The 15,941-nt window shown below is 32.2% G+C and overlaps 1 protein-coding gene across 1 annotated transcript; it reads left to right on the plus strand.

The window, feature by feature from the left end:
• Positions 1 to 4,741: 4,741 nt before the first annotated feature.
• LOC149232047 (uncharacterized) lies at positions 4,742 to 6,115 on the plus strand. The gene is made up of 2 exons (XM_089379338.1): positions 4,742 to 5,032; positions 5,128 to 6,115. The coding sequence occupies exons 1-2, from the start codon at positions 4,834 to 4,836 to the stop codon at positions 5,961 to 5,963; spliced, it is 1,035 nt and encodes a 344-aa protein (XP_089235464.1). The 5' UTR covers positions 4,742 to 4,833; the 3' UTR covers positions 5,964 to 6,115.
• The last annotated feature ends 9,826 nt before the right edge of the window (positions 6,116 to 15,941 follow it).

Here is a 15,941-nt window from a genome sequence, read left to right on the forward strand (position 1 = left end):
CTAAACATGTGTACATTTTTTTTATTCTTTGTAATTAATTTAGCTAAACATGTGTACATTTACTTTTCTTAAAGCAAATAAAATTTAAAAAAAAACTCGTGCTAGACTTTGTATATAGACATTGTCTTCACGGATATATTCTCTTGTACATTTATTTAATAATTAAATATTAAACTTAAACCACGATTACTTATTTAAATGTAAACCACATATCTCATGGTTGAGATTTTTCCCGAAATTTTGTTAAAAAGCGCCATAAATCGGTGAGCGGGTCCGGTCGGGAAAGAATCTTAATTTTGTATTAAATGCAGCAGAGAATAAGAAATTCCTTGCGAGAGGGGACTTCTCACATCGAGGAAGACCAGTTTCGATCACTTGTCCCCACGTACACGAAGGTAAGCTTCGCACTTCACTTTTATCATAAGTTTTGTCTAACATTATTTTATTTTACGGAAAGATTATTCCATGGAATAAACTTATACCTCTAATAAACTTATTTTGTTTCAAATAATTTTTTATTAATTTAAATTTGGTAGATTACATAACAATTAAACTGTTTTCACATGGGGAGGTTGGGACCAAATTGTAAAGTTTGACTAATATAATTACGAACTAATTAGCAGTGAACAATGTACTTATCTTGAATTTGAAATTGTAAGAGATTCCAATAAGTTAGAAAATTGTTCAAAGTATTGAATTTGAAATTGTTAGAGATTTTAATAAGTTAGAAAATTGACAACCGGCTAGCCTTAAAGTCTAAGGCAGCTTCATAATACTTTGACTCATATGTATAAAGGTTTTCATGGTATATGGTACAAATTAGATAACTATTGATTTTAAAGTCTAAGGCAGCTTCATAATACTTTGACTCATATGTATATTGGTTTTCATTGTATATGGTACAAATTAGATAACTATTGATTTTGATTTTATGATGTAAATCAAATTACAACTTAAAGAAAAATTGTATTACGTTAGTTACAGGTGTTTAAATGTGAAAGGACGAAATGAAACAAATAAAAAATAAAATGTATAGAGAATAGACTAGAATATATCATGGTTTTAGTATATAAAAATAAAAAACTAAATGTTGTTTTAAAATACATAATTAATTTGTCTGTATAGGGTAGCTCAATTGGCAATGGTCGTGGAAATGAAGTCTCACCGAACTGGAGATCTTGGGTTCGATTCTTGTGCTACCCTCCCCGGAAATGGGGTGAATAACGGACATGTAAAAATTCGAAAATGAGAAGGTCCTACCTAGGCTTACAAATATATATATATATATATATATATATATATATATATATATATATATATATATAATTAACTCTTTTTTTAATTCATTTTTTTAATGGTTGAAATTGTATTTACTTTGAATGTATAAATTGATTTGTTTAGAGTTTGCAATTCAACAACTAATATATACTATTTTAAGGATTCTCTTTGAGTGCCTTACAATTTATATGTGCCTACATCATTATCATTAAAGAAATTTTGACATAAAAAATGAGTTTGATTAACTATTTTAAGAGTAAAAAGGGTAAAAAAAAACACACACTACTTTTTTAACTCGCATTTTCAACTTTACTCTCTATGATTTTACTCAAATTTTGAGTGGGAGCTGCTGCAGAATTTAATTTTGTATCCATGGAGTATCCATGTTGCATACTTTCGATGGACCCTACTATACGAAAACTAAAATTTTGAGCGAGAGCTGATGCGGAATTTAATTTTGTATCCAAGGAGTACCCATGTTGCATACTTTCGATGGACCTTACTACACGAAAATTGTGGAAATGAAAAAACGTGATGCAATCACGTTTTTTCATGCATTTCACAATTTTCGTGTAGTAGGGTCCCTCGAAATTATGCAACATGGGCAATCTTTGGATACAAAATTAAATTTCGTATCCAGTGGTGCTCTCGCTCAAAATTTAAGTAAAATAGTAGGGAGATAAGTTGAAAATACTAGTTGAAAAAATAGTTTTTCTTTTTTCCCTCCAAAAGTAAAATAGCAGGGAGACTAGTTGAAAACACTAGTTGAAAAAATAGTTTTTCTTTTTTCCCTCCAAAACTTGATGAGGTAAGCTAATCTTATTTTATTATTTCCACTACTATTTTATAATATTCCTTAGGAGGCTCATTGTAGACCACAAAATTCTCTAATGATATGACTTTTGTGATCCATGCATGTAATTCCATGGATTGAATTCTTATCAATAATATAAATATGTTGTTGAATTCTTTGATTTATCATTTGGTTAAGGATCCATGGTCACAAGTAGTTAGTATTGAGTTCTTTAGTTTAATTATTATAGACGGTTCAATTTTGTCACTTAAATGTTCATCTTATTGACATGCTATGTGTTGTTATTGGTGTACATGTTATTAGGCTTTCATAATGGTCTAGTTGTAGATGCATGTTTACTATTTGTAAATATTGCATGATGAATATGCACATGGCGTGTTGAGTATCTACACAGGGTTTGAAATTTGGCATGCTTAGTGTTATCTAGACCAAACATGCTAGTGTTAGTGTTCTCTACATCAAACAATATTGATGTCTCGAGGCGCTCAATAAATAAACACACTAACTTTGAAACTTGATGCTCCTAGTGTTTTGTGTGCCAAATGTTGTTGGGCACTACATTGAAATCAATGGTAGCATTGCCTCTTAACTTCACACACCAACACCAATAACAATGAGAGGTTGGCATAAACACCACTCAATAGAGTATGTGACAATGGTTGTGAACCACAATGTTAAGATGTCAGGATTGTTCTAGTTAAAAAAGGTTGGCATGAAGGATGAATACATCTTAATACATGTAAAACAAAGTGGAGAAACTCAATTTTATTTTGTGAATCCATGTTTTTGCAAAGTTAATACCCATATTTATTCTTTTTTTTTTTCCAAAATTTAATATTTTTTAAATAAGTCAAAACTTTTAATAAAAAAATTATTAAATTTTTAACTAAACAAACTTGAATTTATCTATTTATCAATTATTTTTGTAAAATATAAATGAAATACTTATCATTTTACATTCATTATACTTGGTTGGTTCATAATTTTGGAATTATCGATGAACTAATTTATTTTTTTGTCTTTGATCCTTCAGGCTTGACCTATGGCATGAGAAGTCGCGACCTAGGGGAATCTAAGCTGTCAAAGTCACCTGACCCAGGGGCATCTAAGCTGTCAAAGTCACCCGGGGATCACACCTGACTCAGGCCACACCAACCCTTAATTGACTCGATTTTTTACATGTCTCCTCCCCTAACACAATGCAAAACCACACCATGAGATTTGGTATGGGTCACCTTGAAGACAAGCCAATTCTTAATCAATTGTGCCAATAAGATTTGACATCGTTAAACCATTTATTAACCTATAATTTAATTAATTTAATTTTTGAATTTATTTTGATCATATATTCAATGTTTTGAGTCATGATTTCACCACATGTAAATTTAAAAATTAAAATAACTCAATTTTTTTATTTCGATTGTACACATCTTCATTACATGTGAATTCAAAAATAAAATAATTACTTTACACTTGCTCCAAATATCTGCTCTAATCATTAACACGTCAAATTTTTAATGATGAAGTTGGTTCTACTAAACCTAACCACATTAATTATGAGAGGCCGCCATGGTTGTGTCAAATGTACAATTATTTTTGCTTAGTCTTCCAACTTGATAATGTTCGCAGGTTGTGGAGGCCGTATTGCTTCGTGGTGGGGTTGGGGACCAAAGCTACCATATCGCTAACAACTTGCAAGCGGAAGCATTCCATACGCTTAGTAATGATAAGGTTGTTTTAATTAAATAAAAATAAATATACCAGTTGAATAATTCGTTCTCGAAGAATCCAAGCTAACCCTAACCTTAACCCCAGGGTGTAGCTATACCTGAAGCGCGTCCCGCGTCGTTTTCAAACAATTGTCCGGAGTATCCGTTCCAGGTTCTTCCTTTGACGGCCACTTGTCTCCCCGATGAGGAAACGAAGCACCGCCCCAAATTCGAACTCGCCACCTATGTCTTTCAATTCCTTCACACTTACCTTCCTTTTACTCACATAATTCGGGAGGGGGCTGCTTTTTCCGTGGGAGTAACTCCTCACTCCACGCAACTCCCTCCTGGTCAGCGACAACCGGCGTGGACCCCTTGGGTGAGCAAAAAGTTGAACATTTTAACCAGGGGTGAAAATTCTGGAACTTTCATTGGCCTGACCGGGCGGTAACCTGCCGTGAGACGCTGCGCCGGGTCGAGTTCTTGGGCCCACCGGAGAGCCGACTTCCCGGCAGTTTGCTGTGGGTCCCTCTCCGCAATGTGGCGTGGGCCCCACCACTTTTCGAAGGTTGAGCAGGTGAGGTGGGCCGCGGGAATCGGGAACCGGGAATCGCCGCCCTTGCAGAGAGAGTGGAAAAGCGCGAGGGCAGGCGTAAACGTCAAGGAATATCCGGTACCGGTAATGGGAGTCGTCGTTTTGTGAGCGGTAGAAATAGATATAACTACCATGACGTGCACGTGTCCGTCGCGTAATGGGAAAAGTGGCCCAGAGGGGCCGGTACATTATTTGGTCCGAGTGACCGGTGTTGTAAAGAGTTTTATTTACTTTGTTTTGTACCTGCGCTATTCTGGCGTAAATATTTGGGTATTTACCGTTCATTTTGTATCCGTGATGGAGCTGAGGTTGGGGAAAATCTTTAAATACCGGACCGGGTGCGCAGAGCCCCGGCTTATCTTCAAACAGAGCTGAGCGCTCCCTCCTCTCTTCTCCTCCCCTTTTTCTCTACTCTCTGCGAATTAATTCCCACGAGAATGGAGGAACCAACGACAATAACTGAAGAATCTGATGATCAGTCTTCTGTGAAATCGGACGACAGCTGCGGTTCAAATCGTGTGAAGTTTCTGTGCAGCTATGGGGGCCGGATTCTCCCAAGACCCGGTGATGGCAAGCTCCGGTACGCCGGCGGAGACACCAGGGTCGTGGCTGCCAGCAGAAGCATCTCTTTCGCAGGTCTGTTGCTACATCTGTTTCGTTTTGAAAACCTGCGATTTGATGAGGGTTTCTGTGTCTTTTTATTGATCCGTTTTGGGATGATTTTGATGCAGATTTGATTGCCAAGATGTCGAAGGTATTCGCCTCCGCCGTGCTGTTGAAATGCCAGCTGCCTACGGAGGATCTTGATGCTTTGGTTTCCGTTAAATCCGATGAGGATTTAGAGAATGTGTTGGAGGAGTACGATAGGTTTGGTGCCAGAGAGGGTTTGTTCAAGGTCCGGGCCGTTCTTTTTCCTCTTTCGATTTCTTTTTCGAGGCCTCCAGCCGCTGGTCACGTGGATGACCCTTCTGAGCGTTCTTCAGTCGAGGCCGTAATCGTAAAACCCCAGGCCGAGTGCCAGGTCCCGGTTTCGAATCCCAATCATCGGATCTCCCAGTGGCAAGAGCAGCAGCGCACTGATCTGCACCGTGTCCAGTGTTATCCCAGTCACTGCAGTCCTCTTTCTCAGAAGCATCCGACTGACCAGTTATTGACGCGCGGATTCCGCTCTAATCAACAGCATCACGCCGTACCGTCTTCTGTCAAGACTGGTCGGCCTCCACGCTGGCCGGGAGCCGTTCACTCTGAGGCCCAGTACAGTAGCCCTGTCAGGTATGCGATACTACGCTCTGCGACCCAAATCCAGCTGATGAAGCCGCGACCGCCGCTGCCTCAGCAAAAGTGTGCTGGAGGAGCCGATGATTCACAGTTTATGCGCATCGACCATTCGTCCTCTGCGCGCGTGGTTCACATCAATAATGCACCCCAGGAGCAGGTTCGATTCCCAAGAAAGACGGCAAACAAAGCCGAAGAATCCGTAACTAAAGCTTATCAATGCATATTGCGTAGTCCTTGTCATAAGAGTGCTGCACTCCACGCTCAGGAGCAATTCCTAGTCCAGCATTAGCATTAGCAGAGTCGATTTTGAAAAAACTCCTACATGTACTTTAAATAGGCCTATGTAAATATGTCTGTGACCTGCAACCATTATACCATCTCAAAAAAAATTAATTTTATAGCCGCGTATAATTTTGCCTGCGGATATACGCGTTTGCTCTATATGTGCAGTTTTTATTCATGCCGGTGCCAACTAACCATTTAGCAGTGCCATTCTCCTGTAAAATTACGATTCCGTAAGCTTTAACTCCATGCTTTTCAAACTAAGTATACCTTGACGGGTTAAGTAGACCTGCGTACCGTTCCGTCTTTTCTCAGTATCAATTATTAACATCCGCGTTGATTATTAATTGCAGGCCAATTAAAACCCAATTGCCAACACTCCAGAATTCATATCTTTCACGTTATCGTTATTTGAGAAGGTATGATCTATTTAATGTCTCTGTTGGAAGAGTTTTTTCTTTATGCTTTTTTATTAACCTTAAGTTTTATTAACCCTAAGTTTCGTTTGATCGGTTGAATGCAGATGAAATGTGTGCCGCCATTAATGGCCTGATAAGTGCCTGCAGCAGCAAGCAATTTATTTCTGGTGACTTTTCAATTCCGGAGCCGGCTCACTGAATTTTATTCAAACTCCGAATCAAATTCCAGCAGAACTCCAAACTCTCCTACCTGTCATCGGTTTAAAAACCCTACAACAATTACCAAAGCGATAACCTCCTCATCTATTTCAATATACATACTTATGAGCAATTACGGGTGTAAAGGTTATCATAAAATCATCAATTATAATTATTTATTTATTTATTTTATAAAATAATAATTATCCCATAATAAATATTTATTTATTATATATACTAATTATAATTATATAATTATTTATTTTATATATATGATTATTATTTCTATATATATTTTATCATTGTAAAAGGGGTTTTTAACAAGGTGGGTAGAGTTGGAATTTCAAAACAGAACTACATATCAAATTAGACAAATTGTTTATAGATATATATAATTATTTATTTTATGTATATAATTATTATTTTTATATATATTTTATTATTGTAAAAAGGTTTTTAACAATGTAAGTAGAGTTGGAATTTCAAAACAGAGCAACCTATCAAATTTGATAGACAAATTGTTTATTTAAAATAATAATAATAATATATATATATATATAATATTTGTTTATTTATTAAATATCATTATTTTATATATATTTTATTATTATAAAAACGTTTTTAAGAACCCTTGGATTTAGAGTTAGAATTTCAAACAGACCTACTTATCAAATTTGAGGAGCAAATTATGGATAGTTGTATTGAGTTAGAATTTCAAAACAGACACACTTATCAAATTTGAGGAGCAGCAAATTGTTGACAGCTGTATTTGATGAGCAAATCACTATAAAACTTTATTTCACTAACAAATCACCCATAACAAACAATTTACCCATCAAATTCTATCCTTAAGAAGAAATTCACTGACATTTTTAGCATGATAAATATATTGAAACATAGCGTACCCTCCTTCAAAAAAAACTAAGGATGTTCTTTAAAGTCAGGATTATGTTTCTTATTAATAGTATTAATGAATATGTTTATTAAAGGTTAGAATATTTAAATGTATTTAAATAATAAATTATAGGTATATTATTATAGATATCTTTTACAGTCGCAAAAGAATTTTTAACAACCAGTGTGAGGATGGCTGGGTACTTATAGCATCATACATAAAGTTGAAAACCCGGCGTACCCTAATCCACAGCAAATTGAGGATGTCCATATATTTAATTAATATTATTAAGGACAGGGTTACGTTTAAATATATTTAATTAATATTATTAAGGAATATGTTCATTGAAGGGTGGAATATTTAAATGTATTTAAGTAATAAAATGTTTGTTTATTATTAATATTATATAAATAATAGAAAATGTCATGGTTTTGTTTTACAAGTATTTTTAAAAAATATGAAAAAACTTGAAAATGTTAAAGAAGTGTTTAGTAAATGTTGTGAATTTTTTTCGTACCTTAGGTTGCAGCAACAAAGAAACTTGAACTATGCATTCAGGGGTTTCAACGATTTCACATGTTTCAGATTACTAACTAAGTTGCTCCTTGGGATTATAGTTGTGTTTCATTATCTCTACTATTCCATTATAATTATTTTCCTTCTAGGTATGAATTTTCCTTTTAGCATCAAATAAGGATGCCTTATTATCCACAATGAGAGACTCTTGATGTCGAACAACACTATGAGTGTCAACAAAATCATAAAGGGGCATCCTCAGGGTAGTGGTGGCATGCCATACTATCCAATGTGTAATGGAAATTCCTTAGAATCTACCCATTATAAGTCTTTGTATTATATTCCACTACCAACAATGAGAACCTCCCTTTCACCACCAAATTGTAACCAAAGGACATAAAGAGAAATTCATTTATCAAGGAATTAACATAATAATTCCCTTCCATTAATACATAATTGAAACACACTTCTAGGAATTAACCATACATGGACTAAGAAACATGAAGAGTCAAACTTGAGCTAATCTACATAGTAGACAGTCACAGGTTAATGAACATGAATAAATACCTCACCATCAAGCCAAATATTCCTCCATGAAATCACTAAACTTGGGCTATGAACATATCTTCTAGATTAACTTGGAGGATTCTCCAAGAGTGACCTGAGGAGTCTCAACAAGCCTACCATCCAGGTCTAGCTCCATTATCCCATCTTCACTTGGGGTTGAACTAAATCTAAATTGATAGACCTGTTCTCTCATAATAATGATGTGTGATGCTACAATTATTATGGAGAACCTCAACTTTCAACCTCCTTTGTTAAATTCAATATATCACTTCGCTGAGATAGAAGGAGACATGCAAAACTTTTGATAAGTCATAAAACAAAATTGATTAAGGATTTGGGGTGATGGAAATTCCTCCTTTCGTCCTTAAGGTTCTAATTTTTAGGCCAAAAGCTTAATGGGCCAAAAATATTTAGTCTATTGATTCCATTTCTTTAAGATGTGGAAAAACTTTATTTTTTGAAGTGGATAACCTCTTGCTAGATTCGTTGAATAAGCCTTTGCTAAACTGCGAATAGAGGAAGTAGAGAAATATATGAGTCTAATAATTAATGTCGAGTCTGGGATGACAATTAACTCACTTATACCCCTTAGATAAAGAAGCTTGAATCCTTGCTATAGTACAAACACCTTGGCATGTTAGCTCTAATCATGCCCTATCCAAAATCTTCTTACTAATTTCCTTTGCAATAAAAATGACTCCTCTACAGTTACCATCCTAATAAAACTTATGTTTATTATAATATTAGTAAATATAATTTTATATAAGTGTAAATTAATAAATTTATATTAAGTTAGATATTAAATTTGATTAATTAATTAAAAATGTCACTATATAAAACAAATTATCTATTGCTTTACCACTAGAGAAACTAGACCAGTGGAAAAAATATAGACTCTCTAACTATAATGTCTAAGATAGGTTAAAAAAAGTGCTTAGATAAACAATATTGACATGATATGCTTCTAATTCCATAACCTTTTAAATAAAAGACGCCTAGAAAAAGAACACCAAAATATCATATGCCTAAGCATGCTAACCATTATTAGTCAATGGGATGAAAACCAACACCAAGAAAGGGTTAGTGGTTCTTGTGGGCATCATCATGCTTGGTGAGAGCATAAGAAGAAGAAGAGAAAAACTTAGAGTTGATTTCCTTGAGTTGGAGCATGACTTAATCCAACCATAACATAACCTCTTGCCTAGCTTCATCCCTATCCTATAGATTTTTTCCCACCACTGTCTTGATATGCTCAAGTACTTGGTGTCTATGGCTTTTCAATTTCTTGTGTTTGGTACCAATCTCCTCATCTATGTACCATTCATGCAGAGAGCTCGTATTAGTTCGAATTCATCCTCTAGAGTAACAATTTGTTCCCTAATGTGTGAGGGGGGAATGGGGGTGGCAGGGAGGTTGTTCTTAGTAAATATATGCGGCGTCCTAAGCATATTGTTGAACTAAGGAGCCATAGGGTCTTCTTTTCCTTTGACAACCCTTCCCACCTATTCTCGCTTGAGGTATAGTGGTATGGGTAAGGATTCAATACAAAAGATTGGTGAGCACATATCAAAACAAAGAATGGGCTTGATAAATGAGAGAAACAAGAATAAGATTCAAGGAACCCTTAGAGACTAACAAGTGCATGCTCCAGAGTGATTCTTGGGTTGTATCAACCTCATCCATGCTAATGATATTGAGTGGTACCCAATCATTCCTTTATAACACTAGCCAATGTACATGTTATGTGTTGAAATATGAAACAACTATGTTGGAAACAATAGCTAGGTTTCTTGTGTGTAGGTCTTGAATGACACCTACTTTCCATATATGGTCATTATGGCCCATAAACATTACATTCAAGCATAACATATCTTGCATGTAGTCAGGATTGTGGCATACTTCCACCTACGATTGTTGGTGGAATTATGGAGACGTTCGATTCATTTGTGACAATGTTGCAAGCCCCATTTTTTAGTATGGGTGTGTTCCTAGCACTCTACTTAGGGCTAATGAAAATATTAATTTAAATAAAATAATTATAATCATTATTATCTAATTTAAAGTGATAGTTTAACTAGAGACCAAATTAATATATAATATCCCATTATCTATTGTTCAAAATACCTTATTTTCATATATTTTATTAATTTAATTTATGTATCTTTACATATCTTATCATTATCTCTATCTAATATAGGGGACAATTAACTAAATACTAAATTGATATACAAACACTACTTTTTTTTTAACGCTGTGGGTTTGTAAAACACACAATCATTGCTCTCACCAAGGATCACATAATGTTGTTTCCAAGAAAAATCACACTAGCTCTCAAACTAGGATGGATGACATTATCATTATGAGTCCCAACAACTTGGATTAATGTTGATGGGCTTGTAAAAATGACATTAGGGTGGGTTTTAATTCACTTATATGTACACAAGTTATGAGACCGTTTTTCAATGCAACCACATGTTAAACTAGTGTGTCAAAATCTCCCCATAACTTCTAAATAAATACCCCTCACAAAAATTAAACTTTATAAAATAATAAAAAAACTTCACACTTTTCACCATTAAATCTAACTCCTTTAAATCGCTCATATTTATAATTTAATTAATTATAACATTATATAACTCCTCTTGAATTTTAATTTATAAAATTATAATATAAAAACACATACCTTCCCATAAATTTATTTTATGATCATTTAATTCATTATATTTTATTTTATCAATTATATTCTTATAACTTTACTCGGTTGAACTTTCAATTATTAATAATAATTTAAAAGGTTAAATTCTTTGCCACAATGCATACACATATATATACCTTACAAATTAATAATATAATAACCATTCTAATATTATTAATTTTTAATATAAATTTCATAATGTAAATTTTGGTATGAATTTTGAAATCATTTGTCTGATCCCCGTGCATTCTCTAGGTTCTCTAAGATATATCTTGAAAGGTTCGATTCCTTGAATATAGTGATATGAGTCTTCAATATATTTTGTTTGGCATGGAACTTTGGATTCTCTGGGTTCTTTGACCACTTCAAAAACATTAACCGAGACCACTTCAAAAATATTAATATTGCTACTATCTTGCTTGAAATTTTAGTCTTTGATAGCGATATTAACTGTTTTTCTTTGAGACATATGGTATGTTTTCTGATGGAGTGGAAATAGATATTCGAGACCTATGGTATGTTTATAGACATTATGATTTGTGTTTGAAAATAGAGTGGTGGGTTGTATTTTATTTATTTATAAAATAATAAATAGATATTTGAGAACTAAGGTATGTTTATAGATATTATGATTTGTGTTTGAAAATAGAGTAGTGGGTTGTTTTTTATTTATTTATAAAACAATATAGATATTTGAGATTTAGGATATGTTTAGAGATATTATGATTTGTGTTTGGAAATAGATTAGTGGGTTGTTTTTAATTTATTTATAAAATAATATATTTATTTAAAAATAATATTGTGATATCAAATTTTATTTTTAATAAATTTGGGTGAACTTGTGATATTAATTTTCATTGTTATTAACCAAATAAAATAATATGACATTGTTATTGTGATATCAATTATTATTATTATTAATAAATTTAGACGAAATTGTGATAATGATCTTTATTGTTATTAACCAACTAAAATAATATGATATGATGTAGATCTCCATTATCATTAGCTAATTTGAAACCTCCATTGTCATTAGCCAACTTGAAACAATATTACGATGTTGAACTCCATCTCATTTTTCATCACAAAATTTGACAAGTTATAATACACCTTGATCGACAAATTGTTATCACACTTTGTTTGATTATTATCCTACCTTCTTTGGCAAGTTGCAATCACACCTTGTCCAACAAATTGCAATCACATCTTATGAATTTATATTAATTGTTTTGCATAACAATATCAACAAGTTATGATACAATTTGGACTTTTAGTAAATACGAACAAAAAATCATTGTATCTTTGAAATATCTAAAATCTATAGGATATTTATAGATAATACTCATAAATTGATTTATAATATTAAAAGTATGCAAATTATCAATATTTTAATTACAAAGAAATAATTTCTTATATAACTTTCTTATCATTTTATAGCTTTAAAATTATCAATATTTTATTTACAAATAATAAATACTTTCAATGATAGAGTATATTGTTAAAGAATTTTTTTTATAAAAATCATAAATTCAAAACTCCATAAATCTGGTTAACAAAATAATAATAACATTTTACAATTAATTTTTAAATTAATTTTCAATCATATCTTTAAATATTTTCAATATCTTACGAGAGAACATTTAGAAAAACTCTATCCAAAAAATCTTCTCCATTTACAAACAAATCTCATATAAATCTTTTCAACTCTATCCAAAATCTTTTGTTTTATGTAATATAAAACTTTTCCACTCTATCCAAACTCTTTTGTTTTTTATAATTTTAATTTTATACCTTTATATATATATATATATTCTCTCATTCATATATTAAGTGGGTTTAATGGTTATGAGCATGTGTTTCCTCCTAAGAGGTCACAAGTTCAAAATCAGAAGGGGTAGAGTATGTATGCCTTTGCAGACTTAATAGTCCAACAAACAAGGAAATCTCATACACCAATGTAGTGTCTGGCTTGGCCGTGACCTTAAAATTGGATAATAATTGAATTATATATATAACCCAAATATCATTGGAAAACCCTTTGACCATTAACGTGATATAAATGAGATCCTTTTATTAGTGATATTCAATATTTCTATTTTCCAAATTCCATCTCTACCATCTCACTTACTTCTACAAAAACCAATTCTTTACTCAAATTCATATTTCTACCCATCATGATGGTATACTAAGTGAGGATGTGCAAACTTTTTCAAATTTTAACCCAACACTCCAAATCTATACCACAGTAGAATGATCCAATTGTATTTCTTAGATTGGGCCAACTTTCTTTTTCACAACATATGAATTGAGTTATCCCTAATTGTTAAAAGCCTATCAACATATCTAGTTGTATTTTAGACTTGCCTTTCTAAAGATTCTAAGTGTCTTGCCCATTTTCATGGCTTTTGTCTTATAATTTAAAATGCCATCTATGAAGGTGATAAAATACTTTTATGGCAATGTGGTGTACCAATTGGTAAAATGTGGCTAACCGATAATATCCTAACGTATCAACTCTTCCAAATTTGTGATTTTAGCGTGAAAATTTTAACATGTATGACTTTCAATGCTATATTTGATACTTTATGATAGAATTTGTTGTTTAGGTTACATTTCTCTGAACGTGTTTTTCTCTCCTTATTAATCTTTCCATTTCTCAATTAGTCATCTCTTTTGTGATGTCCTTTTTCTTATTTCCTAATACAAAGCATTTTCTTTCTTCTTTGTAAAGAAAAACCCTAATACAAAGCATTTTTTATTTTTTTCTTCTTTGTAAAGAGAAACCATAAATAAACACATGGTAGATATAATTTATAAATGATAGTAAAGAAAATTCTTTGTAATTTAACTTTAAATATTAATTCTATTTTGAAAATAAATAATTTATTTAATATAAAAATATTTATATAATTAATTAATATTTAGTATTACTTTTTTGTTTTGTTATGTTTTGTTTGTTAGTATATTTGTGATTGGTAAAGCGAATTTATAAAAAAAAAATTGTGACTTACGAATATTTAAACTATCAAAATTATTTGGAGATCATATTCAACTTGAGCCACACCAAATTGGAACCCTAGTTGCCTTATCAAACAAAACCCTTTTAAAATACAATCATACTAGCAAGATTTGATATCCATCTTTAATATTATAATTGTTTTTTTTTTAAATGAAAAATGAATTTTATTAATAAATATATATCATTGTTCTTTTTTTGTAAGGTAAAATTTTATATTCCTAGAATTTAGAGATATACATCTAAAATGTTTGAAGCTTGTCCTAGCCTGCTACTAGGGAAATCGAACCAAAGATAGAACTTCAGTTTTAATAGTGAGAAAGTAGAAGAATTACTGATAATTATCCAAAAAACCTAAAGACCAATCTAATATGCTAGGCCTCTAGGGTCGTCCCTGTACCGAACAAAGTAAAACATAGAACTAGAATTTAAAAAAGAGTGCAACAAGGACATCATCTCTAGCACTATTAAATTTCGATGTTTCCAATGGAATGGGCTCATTTTTGCATACTAGAGAGTAATCATGGTTTTTTTTTGGGTGGGGGGCGTTCTCAATGCCCTTGTGTGAGCCACAATTCTCTCAGGCCAGTCTTCAATGGAACACAATATTCAACAATATTTCATCCACTATTAAGATAATCTCTTAACTCATTTCTTTCAACAAAAGCTTTAAATGTTAGTACATGTCAATGGTATACATACACTAGTTGCAACAACCCTTAACATGACTTGTGTCCAGGACCCAATCTGCCACCTTAGCCAATACTCCTCAATCAGTTAGGAAACAACGTTCATTAACAATTTCTATCTCCACTTGAGGAATCTCCTCTTGCATAGGCTACAGGGCGTGTTCTATATATTTGGTCATTGATCTTTACTCTTGTTGCGATTAGAGGAAATTTCAGCCTAATAATGGTCTCTTTAGGAAAAATCAAGAAATTAATAAAAAAATGTTATGTAATTTTTTTTTAATATTATTTTACTTTTATCTATGTTCCACAATATTTTTTTTGTAAGCTCGATAGGACTACATCTTCAAAATGTCCATTATATCAGCTCGAGGGGGGCAGGGAATTGAACCGATGAATTCACATCAAGGAATGCCTTAACAGAGCACTCGATCATCGTCGATCCAAGACCCCCTGGACATATTCTACAATATTTATTAACATGATATTTAATAAAAACAATTAATATATTATTTATAATTTTTTACTTTATCAAAATCGTGCAATATATGGCACTTTTATTATTATTATTATTGGTCTGCCTATATTTATATTTTATATATAATTTATATTTAACTTATTTTTTTGGCGTGTTTTCAATGACATTGTCTAATGAAGCCACAATTTCACATAAATATATTTTTTGGATGGGATCTGGTAATTTGTCATTTCTGGAATATGTTTTTTTAACTATTTTATATTTAACTATATTTCAACTATTTAACTATTTTATATTTAATTATTTAACTATAATTTGTCCTTTTTGGAAAATGTTTTTTAACTTTTATATATATATATATATATGGAATCCGATAATTTTCCTTTTTTGCAATACGTTTTCTAACTATTTTACATTTAATATTTTTTTTTTAAGTATTTTGGCTGTTTTATATCTAACTATAACTATCTTTTATTTTTAACTATTTTGTATTTTACATTTAACTACTTTTT

Source organism: Pinus tabuliformis, chromosome J (genome assembly GCF_031772625.1).
Source record: "Pinus tabuliformis cultivar Carrire ecotype Pingquan chromosome J, CPIR1, whole genome shotgun sequence".
In the NCBI taxonomy this organism is placed as follows: Eukaryota; Viridiplantae; Streptophyta; class Pinopsida; order Pinales; family Pinaceae; genus Pinus; species Pinus tabuliformis.